At 45.2% G+C, this 13939-nt stretch overlaps 1 protein-coding gene across 2 annotated transcripts in view; it reads left to right on the top strand.

The window, feature by feature from the left end:
- The window catches only part of LOC144762286 (uncharacterized), a 729681-nt gene that overhangs the window by 155276 nt on the left and 560466 nt on the right, over positions 1 to 13939 (top strand). Inside the window, exon 3 of one of the 2 annotated variants that reach the window (XM_078647423.1) lies at positions 11413 to 11926. The exons of the other annotated variant lie outside the window; for it this stretch is intronic. Coding sequence (XP_078503549.1) covers positions 11413 to 11926 — 514 coding nt within the window. The remainder of the gene's footprint in view (positions 1 to 11412; positions 11927 to 13939) is intronic. 2 annotated transcript variants of the gene reach the window in all.

The raw sequence follows: 13939 nt of genomic DNA, 5'->3' as shown, positions 1-13939 counted from the left end.
AGCACGAGGCATTTTGGAGGTGAAAAACGGGGAATGTGAGTTGACTTGGGACTCTTACACGCTCCTGCATGTGCGTTTCCTTTTCAGCTCCCCCATTGGCCTTTGCGTGCGTCTTATTGTAAAAGACTGCACGCCATTGGCCAGAGGCGCGCGCAGAGCTCCTCCCACGACCTATTGGTGTCTATTACGCGCACCAAGCGCGTAATATACACCAATAGGCCGTGGGAGGAGCAATGATCGTGCCCAGACACAGGCGTGACGCGCGCGCCACTTGTATTTCTTTACTTTTGGTATAAGCGCGGCATCCAGCTTTACTTTTGATGTTATAAGTGAAGCGCGGGTGCCGTGACTATACCAAAGGTAAAGAAATAGATTTTGTTTTTCTATTTCTTTACCTTTGGTATAATCACGGCACCCGCGCTTTACTTATAACATCAAAAGTACTTGTGTGCATTGCAAATGCTTGTCTTTGAAGGCCATAACTGTAGAGGTTCAGGAAAATGCCACTTAAGAAACTATTTATATTGTGTTTTTTAGGTTTCGCCCTGGGCGTTGCAACTGCGTAGCAGTTGCTCCGCCCACGGCGAAATCTCATGATCCTACATATGGGCTTTGGTTCGTTCCGCCTCTGTCTCCCATTGGCTAGCTCTATAAATGGAGGCTAGCCATTGGGAGACAGAGGCTGTCAATCACGCTTTCTCGTGAAAACGCGATTCGGGGGCGTTTCTCGGTCTTTTTTTAAGTCCCGCCCCTTTGTCCTGGGCCGCGCTGTCATTGGCTGCCGGCCCGGGACACCCCCGTGACGTCATTCCCCGGGCTGCGCTGTGATTGGCTGGCCGGCCCGGGACCTGACTTGTTAATTTTTCTGTTGACTTTTTGGTTTTGTTTATTCACTGAATAGTAAGTATTGACACAAATGATCTCCACCTCCTGACTCTTCCTTTCGCACGTAACAGCCAGCCCGTGACATCACACCACCCGTTTCCCCTTATCGGTGCCCTCCTAGCAAGGCCGCCACTTGCGCGCTCCTTCCTTTGAAGCTGACATGTTGGGCTCCTTTCCGAGGCATCCTTGTCTTCCTCGAAGGCTGCTGGATTATAGTGAGCTGGTTTCCCTCGTCGACCAGTCTGAGGCAGTGGTACCTTATGACAACCCTCCGTGCCCTCTCCTGGACTTCGTTAGAAAGCATGCTCCTGGGTGAGGCTGATTCCGCCATTGGGGGAGTGGGTGTGGCACCGAGAGCCGGGGGTAACTCTGGAGTCGGTGAAGACCAGGATTAGTCTTCACTTGTACAGGGGAGGTTTACCACACGTGAGCAGCTGCATTGCTTTGTTCACAGCGATACTGGTAATAGCTGCCTCCTCTTCTAGGCGCCTCTGAGCGCGTCCTGCCGTCGCAGGATACGGGAAGGCGGCAGGAATGAGACAGTGTGGCATGAACAGCCATTTCCCTCACCCCGCTGTGCGCAACTGAGGCAGACCACGCATTGTTTTTCTTGTGTTCTTTTAAGGGGTGTGGCGCAGCAACGGTCATATTTTCCACTTGCTTATAGTGACACGTTGTTCCCCCTTTACTGCCCCATTTGTTATGTGAAATGTTTTTATCTCTTGGTCGTCTTTGGGATGGCTCCTGTTCCTCTGTATCTTGTTTCTTCTCTGTGCTATCCATTTTCACTTCCTGTTCTCTGCAAGGTGTTCAAGGGCAAAGACCCAATTAAATCATTAAGATAATTATAGCTTTACGGACCTTCATTGGACACGTGCGGTTAGTGCAATACACTGTTTTTTAAAGCTGTAAATATTATGTTTTGGGGATAGACCAACCACCCCTCAAACTTGATTTAACCCTTTGAGTGCACTGGTGGGTCAGGTTGAAAGGGCAGAAAATGGCTTCTGATGTACTGGTACCGCAGAAGTACTTGACATTGGCGGGGATCGAAATTGCCCCACACTAACCCTGCTTTTAGCACCTAGGAGATAAGTGGTGGGAGATGGAAGAAGGCAAATGGCTTTATGTAGGTGAACAGTTTGGTGGCCAGCCCCTCCCCTTCATTCCCCCATCGCCTCCCCTTCATTCCCCCATCGCCTCCCCTTCATTCCCCTATCCCCTCCCCTTCATTCTCCATCCCTACAAGAACTAGAAAGATGGAAGGTGAGTCAGGACGGATGCCCTGAGCAGGTACCCTGCAGCTCCCCTCACTAGACACCAGGGTGCTTGGGGGTCCAGTGGTTGAAACAGCTGAGGTCCTAACCCTTGGACGCTTTTTACACATTGGTGTCCCTGCACTGAGGACACTGGTGGAAGGAGAGGCTCTGGGGTGGGGCGCCATTATGGGGAGTGGGGGGAAGAACAAACTCCAACCGCGTTTGTTTTAAGGATGTGGAATAGATTATTTTAAGGACTGTCAAATAATAGATTTGTCTGTGTCCTACCTCTGGCCTAAAGACGTGTGCATTGCACAGGTGAGCTCGCACGTCTTTTGGATTCTACACCTGCAAGGGTCTGTGTAGAAGTTTGATAAACAAACCCTGCCAACTCCAAATGGTCCGTGGATGGTCTGTCGGCCCTAGCAAGTTTTTTTTCCTTTGGAAAACAACCCCAAGATTTAGGAAAATATGTATGTTATACTTTGGAAGCCATTAGCATTAATAGTGGATTTGAAATTAATTTATTCACTGCTATTATTTCACAGATGAAAACACATTAGTTTTATTTCACTTGTGATGCCATGTGGGAAGAGACTCTACTCTGTGCTGATGCGTCTCATTTAGCACTGCTGTTGGCACAAATTTCCACTCCCTGATGTGGCATGGCGTGCCTTCGACACTTCCTTTGGAGGGGAGGGGAGGGGTGGGCTCGGAAGGTTCTGTAGAAGAGGAATATTGATTTCTAAATGTTAGGGCAGGGTGGGTTAATAGCTCCAAGGGTTTGCGAAAGGGGGGTTGCAGGATAGTAGATATTTGTTTTAAATATTGGAATGGGGTGGGTGGAGATGTTGATGTTGTGGAAGGGTAGCAAGTCTTAATGTTGTGTTTTCAGGGTGTTGGTGGTGGGCAACAAGTCATTGGGTACATATTGCTTTTAAAGTACAGCTCTCACCCTGGGTGTCTTTTCCTGCTCTTGCCCTGGGTGACATTTGCTGCTCTCACCCTGTGCGTGTGTGTGTATTTTGCTGCTCTCACCCTGTGTGTATGGGTCTTTTGCTGCTCTCACCCTCTGTGTATGTGTGTTTTGCTGCTCTCACCCTTGGTGTCTTTTGTGTTTAAAAAATAAATACACCAGTTTTGTGTGTGCCTCTGTTGCCTGCTGGCGACCCGTTTTTGTGTGTGCCTCTGTTGCCTGCTTGTGACCCGGTTTTGTGTGTGTGGGTGCAAATGCAATAGGTGTCGCATTTGCGAGAGATTAGGCTATTGGCTTTGTAAATGACAATGCCATTTATTTATGTTTTCAAAGCCAACACATAAATAAAAATGTTGTCATTTACAATGCCAATAGCTCTAACTTTTCCAAAGGCGAAACCGTTGCATTGTAAATGCTTGTTTCACTTGTTCTGAAGTAGAGCCAGCTACCAAACAAGCTTATGTATGGCAACAAGAAATCTAGGGGGCACTTGTAAACCTAACAAAATATATGGAAGATTGAAGGCATATTCGACTTTCAAAAGCCATCCTGGTTTCACTGAGGCTCAATTAATGTAAGGTTGGGTGAAATTGCATATTTTTTTTCTGCAGAAATCCTTCAAGGCAGATTGTGGTTTTCCTGTATCTTGTGTAACTTTTTTCACACAAGTACAGTTTGGATAAAACAACCTTGTAAGATACTGCTAGAAGAATGGTTCGAGTTTCTGTGCAAATAAGACTTCTGTGCAAAAATGACGCTAAATTTTGTGATTAAAAATGTTAAGAAATTTTGGGAAATTCTTGTAACGCAAAAGTCGGAAATTGTATGAATTTAGTCAGTATAATTTGTTTACATTTTGATGCACATTAGTAGGATGATAACATTTGTTACGGGAGTTAGCATTCCTAGATTGGTTTTAAATTTTGCATGCATTTAACTTCTGTATTGAGCCTTGTTTCATAATGAATTTTAACAAATCTATGGTATTAATTGTTCTTAGGGTCTGTGCCATTGCAACCATACCTGCTCTACAAATATCTGGGTGTTATTACCAGCGTTTATCAACTTTATGAACCTTGTTAAAGTGAGGTAGAGGGTTTGGTGGCATGGCATAAGCAATTTCTAGGGCATAGTTTCATTAGTACTTTTATGAGAATATACTCTGGTGTGTAGTGTGAGAGCATAATTATTTATGTTTACTTGTCTGACAAACCCATCTTTCCAGGGAATGTTTTCCAACATTTCGCTAAATTCCTAATGAGGCTTAATACTGGGTGCACCCATCGCCAACTCTAAGCAGTCGCTGCTTCCAGAACCATTCAGTTGGGCATACATACTTCGAAATGGCAGGTTGAATGTAGTTACACTTGGGCACTTCAAAAATAAAAACTTGGCCCTGTGGCTGATATGCAATAGAGGGATTAAAAAGAGGAGTGGGACGAGAAAATATCTGTAAAATATCCCGTAGGGGTTTTGAGCTGGAAGCTAGGTATAAACCCTCTTGGAAATATCTCTACTACCCCTCCTTCCCGAGCAGAGGTCCTACCTTCAAGGATTTCTTCTCAGACTTCGAAACTGCGTTCCTTTGTGACCCAACTCCATGTTCTTCCAGTTTCCTTTGTTAAACCACCAGCTGCCACGAGAAAGCTGCAGTTTTTGGCAGTAGAATCATTACCTAACTGAAGGGGGGAACAGAAGGAAGGGTTGTGGAGACTTGAAGGTAGTTGTGAAGTAAGTGGCAGCTAGAGTGAGAGATCAAGATCTAGTCGGGAAGATACCCAAAGATTGGAGCGTGGGCAATTGCAGAGACCTATGGACAGAGCACATAGACGAGGGAGTGTGAAGAAGAGCATAAGCAAACCCATGGGAGCTGAAGAGATGTGGAGGAAGGAGGGAGAGTGGGCTTAAAAGCAGTCTGCTGTTAATAAAGTTAGTGCACCAGTTGTAGCTCACTAGTGCACTGGCACTTCACCAACATTGAGTTTTTGTCTAAGATGAGATAATGGGAATAAACATCAGTAGGACGTATGTTAAAACTACATGTGTCCGGCACAGTCCTCTCATTAAGCATGGCTATTGTAGGAAGGTTTTGAAAGCCAGGTTTTGAGAGTGAATGATGAGTGGAGTAACAGGGTGAGCGAAGAGCCTTGGAGTATTAGTGGCAGCACTAAGAACCTGTGATATGTAAATGGATGCACCCGGAAAAGAGAGCCTATGCTGAGTGAATAGAGGGGCAGGGAGAAGGGTCAAGAAAACAAGGGCCTCTGATAAATCAGTGGATGGATATGGAAGCTCGATTCTATGCATGTGAGTGGAGGAGAGTGCGTCTGGTTCATTGGGAGTAGAGACGTAAAGTGTTTGATGGAAATGTAGGATAACGATTCAAAAAGAAAGGTGGTGATGGACAGAGTATCTGAATTAAGCAGAACACTCCTACCCAGTCAAAAGATCAGGGCTTGATCCATCACCGTTTTTTAGCTCACTGCACCATCCCAGTTCAGAACCTGGCTACATGCAAATTAGTCTGTCCCTGGCCCAGTGCATCATGGGAACAGGGCAGACCAAACTACCAAGCCAATACTTAACTGGAAAGGAAACAAGCTTCCGGGGACCGGTTTCTGGCATTACAGCCGTCTTCGGCCCGGCTTGCTTGAATCCTGATGGTGCAGTGAGCAAGGGACTCACATCTGAGCATACCCTTCCACACTTGTGGTGGCCAAAACGATTCAAAAAGGGGGGTGGTGATGGACAGAGAATCTGAATTAAGCAGAACACTCCTACCCAGTCAAAAGATCAGGGCTTGATCCATCACCGTTTTTTAGCTCACTGCACCATCCCAGTTCAGAACCTGGCTACATGCAAATTAGTCTGTCCCTGGCCCAGTGCATCATGGGAACAGGGCAGACCAAACTACCAAGCCAATTCTTTACTGGAAAGGAAACAAGCTTCCGGGGACCGGTTTCTGGCATTACAGCCGTCTTCGGCCCGGCTTGCTTGAATCCTGATGGTGCAGTGAGCAAGGGACTCACATCTGAGCATACCCTTCCACACTTGTGGTGGCCAAAACGATTCAAAAAGGGGGGTGGTGATGGACAGAGAATCTGAATTAAGCAGAACACTCCTACCCAGTCAAAAGATCAGGGCTTGATCCATCACCGTTTTTTAGCTCACTGCACCATCCCAGTTCAGAACCTGGCTACATGCAAATGAGTCTGTCCCTGGCCCAGTGCATCATGGGAACAGGGCAGACCAAACTACCAAGCCAATTCTTTACTGGAAAGGAAACCAGCTTCCGGGGACCGGTTTCTGGCATTACAGCCGTCTTCGGCCCGGCTTGCTTGAATCCTGATGGTGCAGTGAGCAAGGGACTCATGTCTGAGCATACCCTTCCACTCCTATAGTGGCCAAAACGATTCAGAAAAGGGGGTGGTGATGGACAGAGCATCTGAATTAAGCAGAACACTCCTACCCAGTCAAAAGATCAGGGCTTGATCCATCACCGTTTTTTAGCTCACTGCACCATCCCAGTTCAGAACCTGGCTACATGCAAATGAGTCTGTCCCTGGCCCAGTGCATCATGGGAACAGGGCAGACCAAACTACCAAGCCAATTCTTTACTGGAAAGGAAACAAGCTTCCGGGGACCGGTTTCTGGCATTACAGCCGTCTTCGGCTCGGCTTGCTTGAATCCTGATGGTGCAGTGAGTAAGGGACTCACATCTGAGCATACCCTTCCACACAAAAACGGTGATGGATCAAGCCCTGATCTTTTGACTGGGTAGGAGTGTTCTGCTTAATTCAGATGCTCTGTCCATCACCACCCCCTTTTCTGAATCGTTTTGGCCACTATAGGAGTGGAAGGGTATGCTCAGACATGAGTCCCTTGCTCACTGCACCATCAGGATTCAAGCAAGCCGGGCCGAAGACGTCTGTAATGCCAGAAACCGGTCCCCGGAAGCTTGTTTCATTCCCAGTAAAGAATTGGCTTGGTAGTTTGGTCTGCCCTGTTCCCATGATTCACTGGGCCAGGGACAGACTAATTTGCATGTAGCCAGGTTCTGAACTGGGATGGTGCAGTGAGCTAAAAAACGGTGATGGATCAAGCCCTGATCTTTTGACTGGGTAGGAGTGTTCTGCTAAACTCAGATGCTCTGTCCATCACCACCCCCTTTTCTGAATCGTTTTGGCCACTATAGGAGTGGAAGGGTATGCTCAGACATGAGTCCCTTGCTCACTGCACCATCAGGATTCAAGCAAGCCGGGACGAAGACGGCTGTAATGCCAGAAACCGGTCCCCGGAAGCTTGTTTCCTTTCCAGTAAAGAATTGGCTTGGTAGTTTGGTCTGCCCTGTTCCCATGATGCACTGGGCCAGGGACAGACTCATTTGCATGTAGCCAGGTTCTGAACTGGGATGGTGCAGTGAGCTAAAAAACGGTGATGGATCAAGCCCTGATCTTTTGACTGGGTAGGAGTGTTCTGCTTAATTCAGATGCTCTGTCCATCACCACCCCCTTTTCTGAAATGTAGGATAGACTAATGTTTTGTGATGAATGGATTGATCCCGAGATGGAGCACCAGAGTGTGTGTCTCAGCTGAGACCATGTATTGGAGTGGCCGAGTAAGGAAAGCTCAAGAACATCTGATCGGATTAGGCAGGAGGAGCCTGTGGTTGATGGCTGGGGTCAAGAAGGCATGACGGAAAGATGAGCTAAGGAATGGTTACAGCAGCATGGGTGGTGGAGGGGTGCTCAGATGGTATACAGAGAATCTTTTGGTGCATTCTTTCATGAGTCCAAGTCCATATGATATTGTTGTGTCAAATCCCATTGGAAGCCATGGTTGTCAATATCAGTACAGGTTTGCTTTCTTCGAGTGTCGGTTGGAAGACACCAGGGTTGGATTGGGATAAAAAATAGGCTTGGGCGCTATTTAAAAAAAGAAAAGAAAAAAAAACACATTTGCGGATTGCACCTTGTCACAAAACACGGTTTCAGTTTTTTAAGTGTCATAAAAAGGGGGGCGTTCTTTAAAAGAGGCATTCACCTGAATATATGTGAGGACACTTCTGCAGGGCTCCCGTCGCTATAGCACACATTAAAGTGCCGGCCAAGCGAGAGACTGGGAATGACACGTGTGCCTTTTGGTAAAAGGAAAGTAATAGAGGCCCATCTGCCTCGGAAAGGCCGCACTGGCTCCCACTGCAGCATCTTAACAGTACAGAAGCAGCCTAAATCGGCCTCCACTCTGGCCCAAAAGGTGGGCCACAGCTGCAAATCCGATACCAGCCCATTCCCCGAGTGCTGACGCTGGAAGACGCGTACAATGACCAGCTCTATATTTTCTGCTTTTTGGGTTACACAGAGTACCACGTTCCTTTTCGTGTTGAGTACACTCTGGTTAGAGCTTGGAACTTCATTTGCAAATGGCATTAGCTGGAATGCACGGTCTTCCACCGAGACATCTTTTCTGAGACTTGTGCTACCTGCAAGCTTTTCGTTGGACTGCACTTGTGTTGTGGTCTAGGCTCCTGGGCTCGCATTCTTCTCGATGTGCTTACTTCATGCAAGTGTGAACTACTCTGTGCTGCTGAATGACCAAATTCTCCTAATTGTTTCAGTGCCTAGCTTTAATTTCAAATCTTTATTTTAAGAGTACAAAACACAAAATAAAAGGAGAGAAGCAGCAGCTTAGGCTGAGCCAGGAGCAGGACAAATAGAAGTCATTACTGAAGTAGTGTTATACATGGAATAGTCGTGACTAATTAATTAATTCATCCATAATTTAAGAGATAGTTCTGGAGGCAAAGGAGGAAACATAAGCAGAGAAAGAGGAAGCAGGGCAGTTCCTAGCTTTATGAACAAATTGAAAAATAAAGTTTTCTCTCTGCTGGGAATTTTGGGGCAAAAAAACTCCCTTCTTAACGCTCATACATGCATTTTCAGGGTCACTAACCCACGCAGCTGTCTTCCTCATGCACAGATGCTGCAGGCATGAACAGTAGAAACATATGTGCCAGTGGCTTCTACTTCACTTGGTTCTGGGAGGTGAGAGATGAGTGAATTAGGGTGAAGGTGGCGGGCATGCTTGCTGCTCAGACTGCTTGCATTGGGGGTGAGGGGGCAAGGGTGCTAGAGATTATGGAAGTGTAGAGGCTGCTTTCATTGAAGAAGCGAGGGGGTTCTGGTGAGGTTGGATGTAGGAGGTTAGTTGCTCGCCTTTAGTAGAAGTTAGGGGATGTGCTGCAGGTTACGCATGAACCAGAGAAGGGTGCTTCAGTGGCACTAACTGGCTGGTTGTTTGAACATGGACGTAGTTACTGAGACACAGCCAAGTCTAGAATGGACAGTGGATTCAGGGTGCACAGGGTCAGAGTGTCCCATGCAGCACGGCAAAAGGATTGGAAGTCAAAGCGCCACAGAAACGAGAATAACAGGCCAAGCCATCGTTCTACATCCCTACTGCAATGGGGCTAGCTCTGCTTGCAGTGGGCTGCAGCACCGTGCAGAGCTTATCCAAACCAGAACAGAAGGCTGCCAAGATTTGTTTTTATATACTGTGCTTCAGTTGTACTGTTTGGTTCATTGCGATGTTTTACTTCTTTTACAGTGTACTTTAGATGTGGAATAATTAAACTTGAACCTGATGTTGCCTAATGGAATTTTTGTTTTATTTACATAACCTCTCTTGGCTCAAGAAGAAGGGTATTCCTTCTAACTTTACCTCACTGTGCATGAAGAGCTAGGTCCTGGCGCTCTACATGAACCGTAGTGTGAAAGCTGGACGATGTCGCCAGTGTCTATTCTTTTCCAACCTGAGCTTCAGATGTGGGCAACTTGAGAGGTCATGGGGAACAAGTAAGCAGGGAAACGGCCAGAAAGTCGGGTAACATGCCTATGGGCCATCAAAGAGTTCAGTTTATGGGCTTGAGGGGCAGGAGGGCACTTGAGGGACTAAAGAGCTGTGAGAACCATTTTCTTGTCTTTGTATTGGTTTAACAACCAACTGTAGTCCTTTCTTTGCTCAATCCACTTAGGAATGATGTTGCTGAACTTCTAGAGATTTGAAGAAATCATTGGTCAATGTGACATGCTTGCTTTCAAGGAGAAATGACTGGATGGCTTCCCCAGTCTCGATGGATGAGCTGGGAGATACCAGGAGAAGTTTTCCTGACCTCTTTTCTAGTGACCTTCTGGATTCAGCACTACAAGAATGAACAGGCTTTCATCCGGACAACTCATCTCCAAGAGGATGGTGCGTGCGGCTCATTGGAATGTTGCTGGGAGTTCAGGCAGTACCGTTCTACTGATCGTGTGCCAGGGCAGCACGTCCCGTCTCCCCTTCATGTTCAGCTGCGTATCCGGTGGATTCACCCTTCGTCATCCTCCTACAACACCTAGAGGCTGTAGTTGTTTATATCAAAAATGTTTTGTGAATTGTAGTGAAAGAGTGCACATAATGTAATGCTAGGATTAAGATATGCAGGATTTATTGCAATTGATACCCCATAACACATTGTTGCATGATTCTTGCTTAAGTTTTAAAATTATATTATTTAAGTATGTTGGATATAGTGACGTTATTTCTATGGAGTGATCTCATTTAAAAAAAGTTTTCACTTGCATGCTTGGAATCGTGGAAAAAAATGCTAATATTTATTGCATGTAAATGATTTGTACTGCACAAACCTAGCTATGCTTTTCATATGCTTAAACAATGGGCACATGATGGCTTACCTGAGTAGACCAAAGTCCCTTTGTGATTATAAGTGGGGCCGAATTTCGTGGGGAAGCCTCCTTGTACTGTTAAGATTCCCATAATTTCTCTGGGAATCTGCTGAGCCAAAGCCCTGACTGCAAGCGCAAATGAAGACCCGTCCATGTATACTTGTTAAGAATTAAAGAAGTGAAGAGTGGCTGGCGCAGAAAAATACACAAACTCCTGTCACCACGTCCTACACACAGGTAAGGCTTCTAGACCATGCTGGCACAGCTAGAATATATAGTGTGCCAGAGAGAAGAGCTCATAACGATATGAGGTTTTGACAAACATTTCTTGATGAACCTTTGGGAACTCTACCCACAGATCTTGAATGGCCGCCTTTCTCAGGGAACAGAAACAGCTGAGGTGCAAAGCCACCTTTCTGAGCTCGAACTACCTTATTTTCTTTGTTGCACAGGTGACAAAGGCGTATCTCCTGGTCTAAAATACCTCTTGTGTGTTGTGTTGCATGGATTTATTTGTGTAAAGTAGTTTTAACCAGACCATTTCTTCTTTTTTTTTTTTTTTTACCAGGAGGAGTGCAAACCTTGGTCCTGATCGATACGAGAGGAGACTGAGTGACGAAGAGCTCTCCATACCCTATGTCATGAGGTATGGGGATGACCTGTTGGATAGTGATCTTTATAAGCCCCCTCCGTCTTACAGTCCTCCTCCGTCTAGTCTTCAACCAGACAGGAACATTGATGGACGATTGAACGAGTCTTTGCACCCATTGGACCGCGATCTGAAACGTCCGCGCTATGAAGTAGAAGAGCTCTATTCATCAGTAGCACCGAAATACAGACGGAGCAGGAGTCCTTCCCCATACAGCCGACAGGTGTCTGTGGGGCATGACAGTTCCCAGCGTATGCAAGTACTTGGTGACCAGAGTAGAAATCCAGCTTTCGATATCCCAGTTTCATCAAACCCCTCACTATCTGCTAATGCTGTGTACCAACTACAACAACCAGAAGAGCCCTCACCTATGCCTCGGTCCATTCTGAAGAAGCGTGTGGAACAGGTGCCAGAGCCTGCCTTGACCAATCAGGTTTGGTTCATGCATTTGTAATCTGATTTTTCCTGTAACTTTAGTGAGCTGGATGGCTTCATGTAAAATTGTGCTAATGATGCATGTTAAAATGAGTGCACGAAATCCGTTCTGATTTCCTAGAAGAAATCAACACTTAGATTCTTAAAGTAAAAAAGCCCTTGTTTGCATAAAGAGAGCCTCAAAACGCAAGGTGTTTGTGTTGATAAATCTCAACTTGAAATCATTTAAACTATACTGATATTTTATATGCTATGTCCGACAGCTTGTGCCACACACAGATGGAAACATTCGAATTTTCCTTTACTGATTTTTTTTTGGTTAACTAAAGGAGTATAAAACTGTACTTTATCGGTCATCAGCAGTCATGCCATATATTGGCATCTATAAAATGATTTTTGGGCCATTAACAACTGTCAGAAAGCTGGGTCGTCAGTCTTATACCCGCTTTTTCTAGCGCATTAGGATATCTTTCAACTCAAGCTAGATTTATGTGTTCTGGTTACATGGTTTCGCGTTTTTATTCTGGTGTCCCCAGCCTTCCATTTTTCATAGTTTTGTATGATTTCCTGTGTGCAGTCTGTTAATCCTTGGACCACCGTCAATATAGCAATGGCAATATGGTGCATTCAATATAGAAACATACCCACCTCCTTGTTTGAGCTATTTTTATGGCAATTTAATTGAATATACTACCACCCCGCCCAATAGGCTGTATTCAAATTCTTAGCTCTTGCGTGAACTGGGTGCTGTCTTTCTGAAAGCCTTACTTTCCTCCCATATTACAACCGGAAAGCTAAGGATTTCACTCAAGTTGCTGCAAAGCAGTGACTGCATCGTACTGCTGATATATATTTAAATGTTGTTGTTTCATTCATGAAGCTTATTTCTCAGTCAGCCTCTAAGTTATGCTCTGTGCCTGGTTATCTGCTGTTATAGGGAAAGCTTTAGGAATCTGAAGTGAGAACCTTGATTTAGATTCCATTGATGCCCTCATGTCTTTACAGAACCAACTAGGTTTGGTTTGTAATTTCGAGACTTGTAACACCGGTACTGTTTTTGTGTTCCACTCGTAATCTGAATATATTTGCTTTCTTCATCTTCAGTACATTTCAAATTAATGGTCATTTTGCAGGATTTCTCTGAAAAACTCAAAAGGGTGGACAGATGAGTGTAGAGTTCTCCCTAAATGAGGGAAAGACTCATCAGATGACAGATCCAATAGTTTTCCATTCCATAGAGCTTTACAAAGCTAAAATTCTTTAGAGTGAAAGGGCAGGTTCGACTCTCTCCCGAAAAAGAAACCATTAAATGTATAGTTATTTGTAAACAAATGTTCTACATGTCCATGGAAAACCAATAAGCTGGGCCCAGTCATCAGCCCCTGAATAAATAGTGTTCTGGTCATTGAAAGCTATACCATATTCACCTTGTTAGTGTCACTTGTTTTTGTGGTGCTGTTTTGAGTACGAAGGCCTGCAATAAAAGCACTGACTGAGGTCCAAGCACCACAGTTGATTTTTTTTTTCCAGCTATTAATTTGGTGATGTGTGATTTAACAAGATTTTTGACTAAGAGCTCATTGACCAGGGAAGCAGCATGTTGCAGATTCATGTTTTCCACATGCCTGTCCTGTAGCCATTTTTTCCACGAGAATGGCAGAGCAACGTAAATAGAGGTATACTGACCTTTATGCTCTGCCTCTTAATAAAGTCAAATCATGACCCTGCTATGCTGTCCACCTGACAAAGAACAGTTGAGTATGAGAGTCTGGTTCAGTGCTAATAAGTTCTAGCTGAAGTGAAAGTGTGGATATCCTAGTGATTGTGAAGGATGATCAGAAACCTCTTCTAGCCCATAAAAACCAAGCAGAGACTGAAAAATTTGTGAAAATTACATCAAAGAAAGAACTATGCATTTGAGGAGCAACAGGGACTAAACCAAGGTCAGGCAAATAATTATTCTTTTATAAATAAGAAACCACTTACCCAAGCAGAATAAATGGGGACAATG

This window comes from Lissotriton helveticus, chromosome 6 (genome assembly GCF_964261635.1).
Source record: "Lissotriton helveticus chromosome 6, aLisHel1.1, whole genome shotgun sequence".
Lineage (NCBI taxonomy): Eukaryota > Metazoa > Chordata > Amphibia > Caudata > Salamandridae > Lissotriton > Lissotriton helveticus.
This window is presented reverse-complemented; position numbering and strand designations above follow the sequence as displayed.